This window comes from Porites lutea, chromosome 5 (assembly GCF_958299795.1).
Source record: "Porites lutea chromosome 5, jaPorLute2.1, whole genome shotgun sequence".
NCBI lineage: Eukaryota > Metazoa > Cnidaria > Anthozoa > Scleractinia > Poritidae > Porites > Porites lutea.
Window position 1 is genome coordinate 36,962,060 of NC_133205.1, and position 13,748 is coordinate 36,975,807.

Below are 13,748 nucleotides of genomic sequence, written 5' to 3' on the forward strand. Positions count from 1 at the left end.
CCCCCCCCCCCCCTCCGGGACAAGAACAAGCCCAAAGTAAATAATATGTGACAGTGTTTGCTCGAAAAAAAATCCTGCATTAGTGTTCACCAACTCATGAACCACTGGCCAATGGAATGTTTCCTATAAGTGAAACAACAGATTCTTTCATGACACACCTTGTCCTTAGTAGTTGCTGTAGAAGGAATGACCTCACCACAGGAGTTGCATCAATACCATGCTCAGGGAAAGGAGAGAAGTCTTTGGTTTTTGAACTAGCAGCTTCAATCACGTAACTCATGAACATGTCGAACAACTCAGGGTCCATTACACCTTCACCATCTTTAGCACCAAAACAAAATAATGAAACAAGCTCCATGAAGAAAGAGTTACATCGGCGACGGAAGTCGAAGTGTTCTTTGACAGCTTTCCTGGAATTGATGTAAAAAGAAGAATTTTTCAAAACGAACTTAATTCTTTTTAAAGGAGTCTCTTTCCGTAAATAATTTCCAGGGACAAACGTGTTCAAACCGAAATGAGTTGTAGATGAACGCATCCTCGGAGACCCAGGGGCAGTCAGTCGGGTCGGGAGAAAAGGCGGGACGAAAGTTTTCAAGTACGGGCGAAAGAGCCCCTGGGTACCGACTCTCACCGGACCATTTCAAAAAATTCAAGCGGATGCCCAGCTCCCGATTGAGCACAAAAAATGCTTTGTATTATTGTGCTCAATCGGCGAACACATCTCCTGAGTTCTTTTCGTGTGTTCGTACACGACGGCTATTGTCTCGATCACGGCTTGTCTGTCTCATGCACCAAAGAAATGCAGTCAGGAAACTTTCAGTTTGATATAAAATACCCATCTGATATCAAAATATTGTCTGCCCGAAAACTAAAGACGCTTTTCCAAAAATACAAGCATCAGCTTCAACAGGTATTCACGCTTGCATCGGCCAGGGCTTGCGTAAATATTTATAGAGAGTTTTTAAAAGATACCACGGCGGCTGACAGCCACGAAAACGTCGCATGAAAAAGTGAATTCATATTTTTTTTCAGTCTCTATCGTGATTATTCAACTAGCTTACTTTGTCAAATGCAGGCGAACTCTTCTGGAGCTGAATTTCTATCAACCATATCCAAGTTCATGAGGAGAATGAATTTTGTCGTTGCTTGTTTACGTTCTCCACAAAACGTGAAATTAGGCATTTTCAAGGATAGTCGTGCAGTTGACGGCAAAGAAATGTACAAAAAAGCGTGATGCACCTGCAAAGTTGTTGTTTTGCATCCCAGACGTTTTTTCGACTCATCGGTAGCTCCTTTGTTTCTGGTTAGGAAAGTATAAAATAAAAGTTTCCCTTGCACGCACAAGCTTGGTGAACGAACCGGGCAAGTGTGGTGAGACAATAGCCGTCGTTTACGAACCCACGAAAAGAACTCAGGAGAAACTGTTCGCCGATTGGGCACAATAATACAAAGCATTTTTTGTGCCCAATCAGGAGCTAGTTCGATGAGTCAGTACCAGGGGCTCTTCCGCCCTTACCTGAAAACTTTCGTCCCGCCTTTTCTCCCGACCCGACTGACTGCCCCTGGGTCTCCAAGGATGAGATGAACCACATCCTCAATTAAAAGGGAACAATTGCTCCTTAATCAACTAAGAAGGTAAGGAAATATTGAGTATTGAACGCTGGCCATAGGACAGATTTGTCGATTTAGTGGCGATGTTATTGAAATATTGGTCCTCTCAGTCACCAAACCCAAGTGGCGCTTTTCGAACTTTCAATCATAGTTGTTGATCTTTTTAAGTCAGTTTCATGTTAGTTCTGCAAGATCTTGTCAATATGCTTTTATGAGGTCACCCAGAATCACGGGCTTCAAACTCGGGAAAATGATCTAAGCTGTAAAATACGTAACACTTTCAGCAGTAAGGTAAGACAAGTTTGTTATTTCCTTTGTTGCAGGTGAGACTTTACACGCAGGTTACCAAGTTTACAAATTTGTCTTTCACTCCCCACTGAGAAACTAACCACTTTTGGTAAGAAAAGAAATCTAACCTTATAATTTTACTGGATTGAATCCTAAAATCCTTAGGGATTTGCCGTTTACACATTGGGCAACTTCGTTCCTGTGATGTCCATTCAGAAATGCAAGTCAGGCAGATCACGTGACTGCAAGGTATTTTGACCGGGTCTTTCCCGACTAAGCCTTCCAAGCACACGGGGCAGGTGTTTACACCATAACTGTGGAAAAGGAATTCATGATCTTGATTAAAATGTTGCCATCGGCATATTAGGTATCTACACTTGGTTGTTCCAAGCACAAGAATAGAGAATGTTTTCTATCTCCAATATCCGCTTACAAATTCTCTAACACGATCTCTCCATACAGTTACTTGAAGAGTTAAGAGAATTTGTGTAAACAGCAATGCATTCTCCCTTGGTTGATCATTTATTCTCAAAACCTTCTCTCTTCAATAAGAATACTTTAATAATAAAGTTACTTTTCTTTTCCGTCATTTTAGGTTTTAAAACCGTAAAAACTCACATCACGAAAAACATGCTTCCCTCGCGCATCGCCAACAAGTGACAGTTTTACACATACTCGTACCTCGTATAGCGTTTACTGACAGCCTCGCTACAGTCAACAAGAAACTTCTCAATGACTCGCATGGTGTGTGGCTTTGCAAAGTCTGTATCCTCTCCCAAGGCCTGTCAGGATAGTGTTTTTATTAGACACAATAATTCTAGATATTCTGAATATATCTCCATATTTCAGACACACAGGAGTAAGATGCTCTCTCACACCAAAAATGTAAGCTGCTATGTGAGAATTATGTCTGGGAAAACCAGTTATGGTAGTCTAATGACCAGAATCAGATCTTAACCCTCGGTGTTTACAACTTAATGAGAATGAGAATGCCACAAGACCTTCTATTCTCACCCAACCTCGTTCCCAGGCTGTTTTCCTACTCGTCCCCGGGAGACGAGTAGGAGAGAATCCTGAGAACAAGGTTGATTCTCACCTTCCACAACTTAAATGCATTTCCAACATCTGCTGGGTGACAGGCCGATGAACCTGGGCAGGTGTGTTCTATGAACAGTCTTACAGCGCTCACTCTTTGCCAAGTTGACCTGTTGTAAAGGCAAAAGAAAGAAAACATGTATTCATCGTAATTTGTCTATGAAAGGGTTCGATCATCGTTTGTGTTAAGGTGGTCATTTTGTTATTGAATGCCACGTTTCAACCGCGTAATGCTGGTCTTTGTTCGGTCTGTCAGTGTGGAAGACCAGCAGAAAGCGGTCGAAACCTGGTGATCAATACCAAAATGACAACCTTATTTTTATATTACTAGTAGGCTCTTAAATAGCTTGTGGGTGACAGACCTGCAATCATGAAGAATCCGAGTTGCTTTAGGTCCATACTGTGATTTGTTATAAAGTATGTTCTCAGCACTCGATCTGATGGCCAGGACTCTGTTGCACCACACTAAGCGGGTCTGAGGATCAGCAAACTCATCTGCTCTTGGTTCAAGCTGTGACAAACACAACTGAAGGGCAACTGCATCAAGGACCTAACAAGTGGGTACAAAAAGTAGTTTTAAGAAAACAGTCACGGGTAGCCCTGAGGCACGCGCTGTAGAAGAGTCACACCAAGGATTTCTGAGAGTAAACGTTTTGTTCAAAGAGTAGGATTTCCCGCTTCGCAAATCATGAGGTTAGTAGCCAGAGGCTACTAAACCCTTCCACAGCATAGCACTGAAAATTCGTTAAACAGACAGTCATGAGTGTCATTAGGTCACGCTTGAGTTGAAAGCTTTCTTCATCACATTCAATGTTGCATAAGCTTTGCGAAAACACTATGGAGTAGGGCGTAATAGGTAGCATGACCATGAAAGAAAGTGTTCAGTGAAGTCGGCTTTTCAAACAACAACAAAAACAACAACACAACATTATTTGTACCAAACAGTATTACAATATTGATTAAAGAAGATATATTAACAAAAAGACAGAGGAGTACAGGCTGTCCCAAACAACCATACAAGTCCATTCACGGCAGAAAGCAACATTTTACTTTTTCCCTGTTTATTCCATTTCGTTTCTGAGTGCTGCAAATACGTGCATGCATTATGTCACACAAACCATACGACAACCGCTACTTTCTCCACAGCAGAAAGTATCACAGGTAGTGTATGTTACATAATATTTTTTAGGAGACATGTCCAGAAATGCACGCGTTGGCGAAAATGGAAAGTTTGGCGAATATTCATATGAGGTAGCAAAGGGTTCCCTCGGAGAGTGGCGATTTTGGCTAAATGGTATATTAGGCGAAAATGGTGAATATGGCGAACATTCACCAAAGTCTTAGCAAAACTTCAAATGAGATGGCAAAGGGGCAGTTTGAAAGAGGCGATTTTAACGAAAAAGGCGAATTTGGCGAAAATGGCAAAAATGGCGCACTCTCGCCAAAGTTTGGCGAATGTTCCTATGACGTGGCAAAGGCTCCCCTTTGAGAGTGGCGATTTTGGCGAAAATGGCAAATGTTGTAAACGTCCGCCAGTTCTAGGGAAAATTCAAATGAGATGGAAAAAGGGCCCTTTGAAAGTGGTGATTTTCACGAAAATGGCGAATATGGTGAGATTTCGTCATAGCCTTAGCTACAAGTCCAATAAGACAGACCGGATCCAGACCTTCAGAATAGGGGGCGGGGCTCCAAAAACAATTTTTTCGGCCCTTCGGGCCTCGGTTTGGTCTAAAAATAAGGGGGGCGACGGACCCCCGGGCCCTCCCCTGGATCGATCCGCCATTGTTAGATGGCAAAGGGGTCCCCTTTGAAAGTGCCGATTTTGCCGAAACTGGCGAAAATTCACCAAAGTCTAAGGAAAAATTGAAGTGAGACGGCACAGTGGCCCTTTGAGAATGACGATCTTGACGAAAATAACGAATATGGCGAACATTCGCCAAAGTCTTAGCTACAAGTCAAATGAGATGGCAAATGGTTTACATAGGGTATAAAGAATGAATTAATTCATTTCAAATTGGCTATTATAAACTGTGGGATACGAACGCTTGATACTGCCATAATCGGAGACGTTGCTTTCAGAACGACACATACATCCATTAAATGTTTGGGGATAGATCGCGGTTTTCGTCAAAATCGCCACTTTCAAAGGCCCCTTTGCCATCTTATTTGAATTTTTGCTAAGACTTTGGCAAATGTTTTTCCATATTCGCCATTTTCGCCAAATATGCCATTTTCGCTAAAATCGCCACTCTCAAAGGGAACCCTTTGCTATTGAAATTTTCACCAACCCGCTGGCGATTCTTTTTGCCAGATTCGCCATTTTCACCATTGCGTGCATTTCCGGAAATTTTTTTTCGTAGAACAGCATTACGCGGCAGGTGGCATCATGGCATTTCCTTAAAACGTATGTGAGTGCAGACCGCGCTCTTGCTATACGGTTGTAATTGTCAGGACATTTAAAATTTCGCAATAGTAAATCATAGCCGAGCTCTCGCGCGCGAAGCACCATGGGTAAGAAAATGTGGTAAACTACCCATCCGAGAAAATTTGGTAATCACGTCACCGTACACCGACCGACCGACCGACCGTCCGCACCACAGGCATACCAATGTAAAATAACTTAATCAACAGGTATGGCAACCCAAGTGCAACTCGAGGTTATTTTGACAGGAAGCCGCATAGCTACCCGCGTTTTGTGAAGCAGAGACAACCAAGGAGTCAATGAAGACGAAAACGGAAAGCGGAAATTGAGAAATGCTAGCGGCCACCAATGGAAGGTGAAAATGAGCGACAGTGAAAAAAAAGTGAACAAGAAAACGTGCGACATTTCCTCCATAAAACGTGTAACTAAGAAGTTTCTGGAAGTTTCACGTTGTAGTAGTGCAAAACAACTGCAAAGAAATGTGCGTTTTTGCTTATTAGACCTATTGTTGTTTTTCACCGTTCTCCGGCGTTGCCTTCGCCGCTTAGCATTACACGATTTTAAATTTTGTTTGAGCAAACTATAAATATCATCGAGAGCTTCGCTTTCAGCCCTGGCTAAATCTATATATTAGCTTCGGGTACGCGCCAAAAAAGGAAAACCGTCAAGTAGACTGCTTGCTTCTGTCCTATGCGCTCCTCCGAATGTCCAGTCATGGGGTATATTCCTTATTAGACTACCTAACATATACCAGTTCTTACCATCTCCTCTTCGTTGGGCGGAATGACTTCTAGAAGGCGGCTTACAATGTCCCGCTGCGCATGTACCAGTTGGCTGAAATTTGCCAAGCGTTTCTCGATAGCATCATACACAACATGGATAAGAGGGATGTTGAGAGTAAATTCCTCGGAGAAATTTGACTCCATATACAATTTACGTGCGGCTGTGACAATAGCCTGACAGAGAAGCTAAAACAAAAACAAAAGCAAAAAAGGCTTGTGGTGAGCTCTTAGCAATATATTGTTGCAGACAGCAGTGTCTCCAAGAAAGACTAGCTTAAGTCGTAATATAATGCATGACTTTATCACTGGTAGTAGTCTGTAGAATACGTAATGCACGTCGCCGAGTCTCAGTCGATTTGATGGTTCGTCCACTACCAAGGTCTAACTTACGAAAACTGGTTTACTAACTTGAAACAAATGCCGCTGAATCGAAGTCAACAGTTACGAACAACTAACAAAATACTTATTGACGGACCCAAGCAACACTGACGAAGCTTGAAGACGGCAGTTTGACTTATAATAAACGACCGTTTCCACTGTGACAAAAAACGTAATGAAACGCACCAGTCACTTTTAGAGTCTTCATAGACAATAACATCACGGCTTAACTGACAGGTGACCAATAACATCGCGACGTAATTGACTAATCATGCCAATAACAAGAGTTTAATACCATCAACTGAGGAGATAAAACTCACTCCAACCCTGAAGATGACCACCGCACACGTCGTCGAAACGTCGGTCCTACAACAGCCCTAGTCAGGACTATACTCACCCGAGCGATCATTTTCAATCTACTGATGACATATCATGTAAATAAATCTTACTCAGTTAACTCGTGAAAGCAGCTACTTGTTAGGAAACTACCAGTAGAATTCTAGATTATATGCCTGATACCTTTTCCTCTTCAGGGACTAATGGCTTCAGCATGGTGTGAACAAAATCGTGAAGATAACGCTCAACTGCAGCTTCTTCGTAACCTTCTAACCAAGACTCGTCAAGAAAACGGCCCATTCCAGAGTTATTTACAAGGTCTTGTAAACATTGTTGGATTGGCGTGTTTGATCTCGCTAATGACAAAAAGACACGATAGTATCAAGATCAGATCGTAGACCTTTTTCAGAAACAATCTGAAAAAGGAAACAACTCTTTCCAAAAAAGTGGCTCACCTGCAATACTTGAAGCCTCTCTCCACATGGCATCAATTCTTTCCTTAATTATCCAAGAGAAAGGAAACTGTAGTTCAAACGACTGCGTTTCACGACCCGAGGTGACAACCGGAACACGTTCCCGTATAATGCCACTTTCCAGCGACAAAAAGCCATCATAATGAAGTTCGACCATTTTGTCACATTGGAAAAAACCTAGCCACAGACTTGACAGCCAATTCCCTCCATCCATCACCAGGTCTAGGTTGGAGTCACGGTCAACAAAAGCGATTACTTCAGAAAGAATTGGAATAACTGATGAATAAACTCTCTGCCACAGGGCCTTCCTGAATGTTCCATTTTCTTGGATTCCAGTACCGCTTAAAGCCTCAGAGCGTAGCCAGTCTTTTGCCTTATTTCCAGCCCGCTCATCCTTTTCTTGAAGAAGTTTGTGGATTCGACGAGCCAAAATAGTGGCAAATGATAGATCTAGAAAGCGAAAAGAAAAAAAGTCTTGTAGACATGACGAATTTCTAAAGTTTAACTTTTCACACTTCACTCAACAAGTTATTATATTTTTCGTAGAAAAAAGGCTACCTAAAATTTTGGGATTCAAAATGTGATGGAGACAGGAGTCAGCACAATTCTCGCTTTCGTAAAACTTTAAATTGCATCTAAAATTTTCGGGAATATAATACTAAAGGCCTTGTAATTTCGAAAAGATTCAAGTTCTCCTAGGATGACCGAACAGATACACATTTTATAGCGCCCCTTAGAATGCATTTCTGGAGATCTTACAGTACTCTGAATAGCCTAAAAAGCGTTTTCAATGTATGGAGGAAACTATCGTTGGGCGCCCCTGGTTCATGTCCGATCTTTGCTCAAAGAAAGATGAACGCAAAGTGTGCAGCACGCTTCTTCCTTCGCGTAACTTTGCTTAAAGAACGAGGCATACACAGTGTGTAAGACCGTTTGTTCGTTCCGGTGGCTTATGTTACAGTGTTCACTGTCCCCTATTTTTTCGTGAGATCGACGAGATATAGCGCATCTAACCGTTAATGCCGGCCATCTTGATTTTCAAATGTACCTAGGGGGCGGGCGTCTGGGATTATAGCTCTAGAGGGAAGGGGGCGAGAAAAATGGAGGGACTATAAAAACATCACTACAGCTTGCGTTCACGGAACGCGTTGTACCAGCAACGCAGGCGTTTGATTGGTCATTAGCCAATAGATGTTAATTTGCTTTGACAACGGGTTTAGTTTAAGTTGCCGACACTGATAAGTCGTCGTTTCTATAAAACGTACGCTTTCATAATACTAGCATAAGGCACATCTTACGCAAACACACGAAGGATTTTTGGTATTTTGCGGATGAATCACGTAAGCCAACATGCTTTTGAAGCAGTCCGACCAGGGTAATGTTGTAACACAGTTTCTGCAAAACGAATTGAAATTCAACGCTACGCCGACGAAAAAAAGACGACCTGTCAGAAATGTCAGGCTTTTTATCGGGAGGTTTAACCGTTTTAATCTGTGGTGAAGCGAGCATGCTTAGCGCTTCGATTAGAAAAATGTTTTACTTATGCATGTTTACCGATTTTATTTGGAGGAGTGGCCCAGAAATTGTATAAAATCACTGTTTCCAAAGGAGATATTTGTAAACACGCGAAATCGATGCTAAATGTGTCTGGCATGTTTTTCATCGCCAGCGGAGTTTCTTAACTCGTGAATGGTAAAAGGCGTGAAATTCCCGTCACGTCTCCTGAACGCGAGCTGCAGTGATGTCATTACAGTTCCTCTTTTTTCCTCCTTTCCTCCCAAACCGCCCCGCCCCCTAAGTAGTTTTCCCACTCATGCAAGATGGCAGCCCGTAACGAAAAGCGCTCGATCTCGACGATCTTACGGAAAAATGGAGGACTGTGAACAGTCTAGCTTATGTCGGATTTTTGCTTAAAGAACGAGACATACACAGTTTGTAGGGCGCTTGTTCTTTCGCGTGGCTTATGTCGGATCTTTGCTTTAGTGAAGTAATGAGATGCATTTTCCACTCGACGACAGAGGAGACAACCTGTCCGCTTGTACGACTCGACAACTTAGATGCCGTCCCTAGTCAACTAATGAGATGCAATTTTGACTCGAAAACTCTGCATGTCAAGTCGCGACAACTTGTGCGCTTTACAGGTTGTGAAAAGTATTTTTTCACTCGTATCATGTCGACAGTATTGGACATGACTGGTTATTTTACCGTTAATCGGTGTTTCAAAGCAAAAATTATAGTTTTCATCGATGATCTTTTATTTGCGGTCGGCTGAGTGCTTTTTTCACGGCTTGCACAATAGTTTATCTAAACAAAAGTGACCTCCGTGGGGGGTATGAATATTTTTTGGAACTACGCATTCACACCAAGCTTAAACATGTTTTAAAGTGAAGCTGTCTAGTTAAACACGGTTTAAAATTGTCTCCTTCATAAAAGTGCTTACTGACTTGAGTTGATTGCAAATTTAGCGTAAATTAGAAAACATGTTGAATTTCATTTGAATCCCGTGTGAAAACATGTGTTCCAGTTTTCTGTAGCTGTTTTTCAGTTTTTAAAACCTGGTTTAATTAAACATGTTTAGTTGGTGTAAATAAAGCATAAGGAATCACAATGATGTTACCCCGTTTCATACTTTGCCAGAAGCTCACATCATGTTGCGAGAATTGAGACAATCATAACAAGGAAGTAATTAAAATCAATTGAGCGCCACCCTCACCAGTTCCATCCGATCTACCATCTGGAAGAAGACTCAACATAAGCTCAATTCGCCGTGTTGATCGTGATGAACGCCATGATTCATCATCAATTCTTGCAACAGCTGCTTGAACGCAGCTTCTCAAAAGGCTGACGATGTCTACTCTATCCACGATGACATCACCAGAAGCTAGATCTGGGGCTTCCATTTCAATGTCAATGCCTTCTTCACGCTGTTCGTCGACTTGCCTGTCATCTCTCGCTGCCTTAACATCCATTTTTTCCACCCCTGTGCTGCTTGGTGCAACATCAAATAACTCACTCACTGACCGATCCACCATGAATTGAATGGCTGGGATGTGACCAGTTGGCGGTCGAAGTTCGTCAATGTGAACAGATAGCCAACTTCCTCCCTGGAAACCAGCAAATGCTTCACAGCCTCCGACAAGACGAGGAAGTTGAATAATCATAACTACATGCACAAATGATGAAGGGTCATGCCCAACATTTTCTTTGAAATCTTCTTCTGCATTTGTCCTTTGTTCCACAAGAAGGTGTCGGGCACAGGGTATCAAATTACGATTGACGTCCCCAGCATCGCATTGCACGATAAGCAGTCCTTCCCTTCCACCAAGTTTTGCAAAGAAATCCCTAAAAAATCACAATGTGATACTATGCAATGATACACGGTCTGACTATTGTTAAGGAACTTAAGAGTTAAGCAATCACGAGGGCAAAGGCTTCAAAAACGGCACATCGCTCCTAATCCATTTCGTTTAATTGGTCAAAAGAAGGCACATTTTTTTGGAGTTGTCAAGAAAGCATCTCGAGAACGCAAGGCTAAGTCACCTAAATTGAGGTGGGAAATGGAAAAATATGCGCATTTCAAAAATATCGTCTGCCTCCCTCGACGCTACAAGTTAGCTCACTTCATATTTACTTAAAGGATCAAAACTAAGAAATGCTATAGAAAGTAACACTTCCAATTAGATTTGTATACCTCACAGATGAGCAAAACTGTTGTTCCGTGTGGAACTGCTGCAGACTCAGACATGTTACATTTGGCAATGGTAGAGATGTGGCACGTGCTATGTCTTGCAAATCATTTGACGATAGCAATCTGGAATGAGTTGTCACCTGCAAGGAGAATAAAGTTATCTCAAGCACTAAACAGTGGTTAAAAGTGGTTATGACAATTAACAACTTAATTAAATGGAATTCAATATTATTTCATAATTATTACATCTTTGTTCATCAATTACCGACGCGAGATCAAATCAGGGCTGACCTGAATTAAACTTCCCTTTCCGGATTTCCCTCCCTTTGTTGTCAAGACATTTCGTAGAAAAGCAGTAAGGCTTGAATGTTCCTGTACTGTAAAGTAATTTGTCCAGAGCTCGTCTGCTTGCTGAGGAAGGTGTGTAGATGGCAGACGTGCAACAGCGTCAGGAGTCGCACATTGTAATAACAATTCTTTCGATTCCTGGAAAAGCTGAAAGGCAAGCAATGGATCATGCAAATAAGGTGTGTGAAAACTAACTTTCCTACTTAAGAAGGTGTATTTCCACCACTTTCAGAAAAAAGCATGCGATTCTATGGGTTCATCAATAGTTTCATCACACTTTGCTAACAGACAGAGTGGTAAAGAAAAGCGGTGTGCTTCTGGAAAACGGAGAAACGACCATTCGTCACACCAGCTCAGATTCATTGAACGGCTATGGTGAACAAGAGCAGATTGGAAGGAAACTTTGCATTAAATACTGTGCCAGAAACTAATGAGCTACCAACAATGGTTAGATTAGCCAACACTGGCTCAAATTCATCCAAATTACGTCCCACTATACCTTGTCTTGTAAATGTTCATCACTGAACTCGCTTTCTTCAATGTTACTGGTTACTTGCAGTACGACGGAAGCTGCTGTGTCAGCATGGTAACCAACAAATGCGTCACCAGGGGAGTACTTCCTGTGAGGATCAAATTACATCACAAAAGTCGGAAATGAATAAACTTCATTATTATTCATTCAAAATGTTTCTCCGTTTCTGATTGGCTAAAATCCCACGCATAATTCATCATAACCAGCTATTGTCGAACAAATTTGGAAGAATTTTGCGATATGAAAAATGAGGTCAATCGTGCAGCAAATTGCCAGATTAGTGAACCGTTAACCGAGAAGACCTGGGGACGAGTTTAAGTTGTTATGTAAGTGAGTAGTGAGGGTATTTTGTTAGGGGAAGAGTACGTGAGTTCCTTCTGTAAAGTAAGGATGTTTTGCAGCCTACAAATTTGTCTCTTACCTCATGAACATACAAATACATCTTACGGAATTTTTGAAAAGGCTACTGTCAATAGACCCCTTCCATCAAGCAGTTTTATTGTCGGCGAAAAACGTAGCCAATATAAAAAACTAAGAGTGCAGCCACTGCAATTTTTCTTCCCCTCCTTTCTTTCTCTTCGCTCTTTCTATTTTTCCTTTTTTAGTCCTTCGTTAATGTGGTTTTCGGGCTTATCGGATCCAAAAACCTGCCTTTTGGCCCCAACAAACCGTAACAAATTCCTGGCTGACTTTCTGTCTTTACCTTAATTGCTGGTGACGAGGGATGTCGACATGAGAAAAGCTTTTTACCCATTCCTGCAGCTTGTCCACCAGGAGCTTTTGTGGACAACTGAGACTTGCTGAAGTGACCAGGTAATGTTTCTCCAAGCGATTAATGAGAGGAATCGGAAACTTACTATACACAACATGTTTCTCAGCAATGACAACCAATCTGTTTGAGAGATAATCAATTGGTAAACAATACTTAAAGCAGAATTACCAGACCACATCGCGTACACCACATTATTCAAAAATGAAGCTTTTAGATATCCAAGCACCTTTGTTATATATGAAAGACGGTAATAAAGCGACCTGACTTCTTCTAGCGAATCCTTGCGGGCTGCGTTTAGAGCAGTTGAATCGAATCTTTAACATCTAAACGCCACAAAAGCTATTTTTATGTACTGTTGGTGTGGCAATGACAAGGAATTACATATAAGTATTGACAGGCAATACTGATTTACGGGCTGAAAGTGTTGTCTAACGACGTTTTACCTGAATTCATCGTGGACGCGACATTTTACACGGTGACTTCCAAGGCCAAGATCCACATATTTCTGTCCTCCAAAATACACATAGTACTGGTAATGCAAAAAATTCGCAAAGGTCAACGCCTTTATAAAGGTAGTTGATAAACCTTGATTTACGCCAAGAAAAGCATGTATCTATTTGAAGATTTATTGATTAAGTGATCGACTTAAGAAGCGTTAAAACGTAAAGTAACAACACGAAGAAGACATTATAAAAAATGACTTGTAGTTATACCAAAAGTTGTGTATGTAATATTGCTAGCCACTTATACCTGGTTTAGTGCGTCATACAGACTTTCATAGAGGCTCTCCAAGTTCAAAAGAATTACAGTTCTTCCCGTTTCCATGCACACCTTAATTCGATTTATGTCACGGCAGACCTGAAACATGAGACGACAACGCAACATAATATTTCACAGATCGCTATAATAGCTAATAGAAGTCCAATGATCATGGGATCTTAGCTTAAAGAAAGAACTGATGGACCCTGATGACTTTAACATGATGATATTTTTGTTCTTAAAACAGTAGCTAGCTATCTTAAA

At 41.5% G+C, this 13,748-nt stretch overlaps 1 protein-coding gene across 2 annotated transcripts in view; it reads right to left on the reverse strand.

Moving 5' to 3' along the window:
- LOC140937042 (E3 ubiquitin-protein ligase rnf213-alpha-like) overlaps nt 1-13,748 on the reverse strand; it is a 108,546-nt gene that overhangs the window by 37,247 nt on the left and 57,551 nt on the right. For both annotated transcript variants that reach the window (XM_073386568.1, XM_073386569.1), the window contains 15 exons: nt 13,476-13,583; nt 13,169-13,254; nt 12,657-12,845; nt 11,921-12,041; nt 11,365-11,568; nt 11,077-11,213; nt 10,099-10,727; nt 7,368-7,835; nt 7,096-7,268; nt 6,178-6,384; nt 3,357-3,544; nt 2,996-3,104; nt 2,581-2,681; nt 2,028-2,213; nt 159-410 (listed from right to left, as the gene is read on the reverse strand). In XM_073386568.1, the coding sequence (XP_073242669.1) occupies nt 159-410; nt 2,028-2,213; nt 2,581-2,681; nt 2,996-3,104; nt 3,357-3,544; nt 6,178-6,384; nt 7,096-7,268; nt 7,368-7,835; nt 10,099-10,727; nt 11,077-11,213; nt 11,365-11,568; nt 11,921-12,041; nt 12,657-12,845; nt 13,169-13,254; nt 13,476-13,583 (3,158 nt within the window). The remainder of the gene's footprint in view (nt 1-158; nt 411-2,027; nt 2,214-2,580; nt 2,682-2,995; nt 3,105-3,356; nt 3,545-6,177; nt 6,385-7,095; nt 7,269-7,367; nt 7,836-10,098; nt 10,728-11,076; nt 11,214-11,364; nt 11,569-11,920; nt 12,042-12,656; nt 12,846-13,168; nt 13,255-13,475; nt 13,584-13,748) is intronic.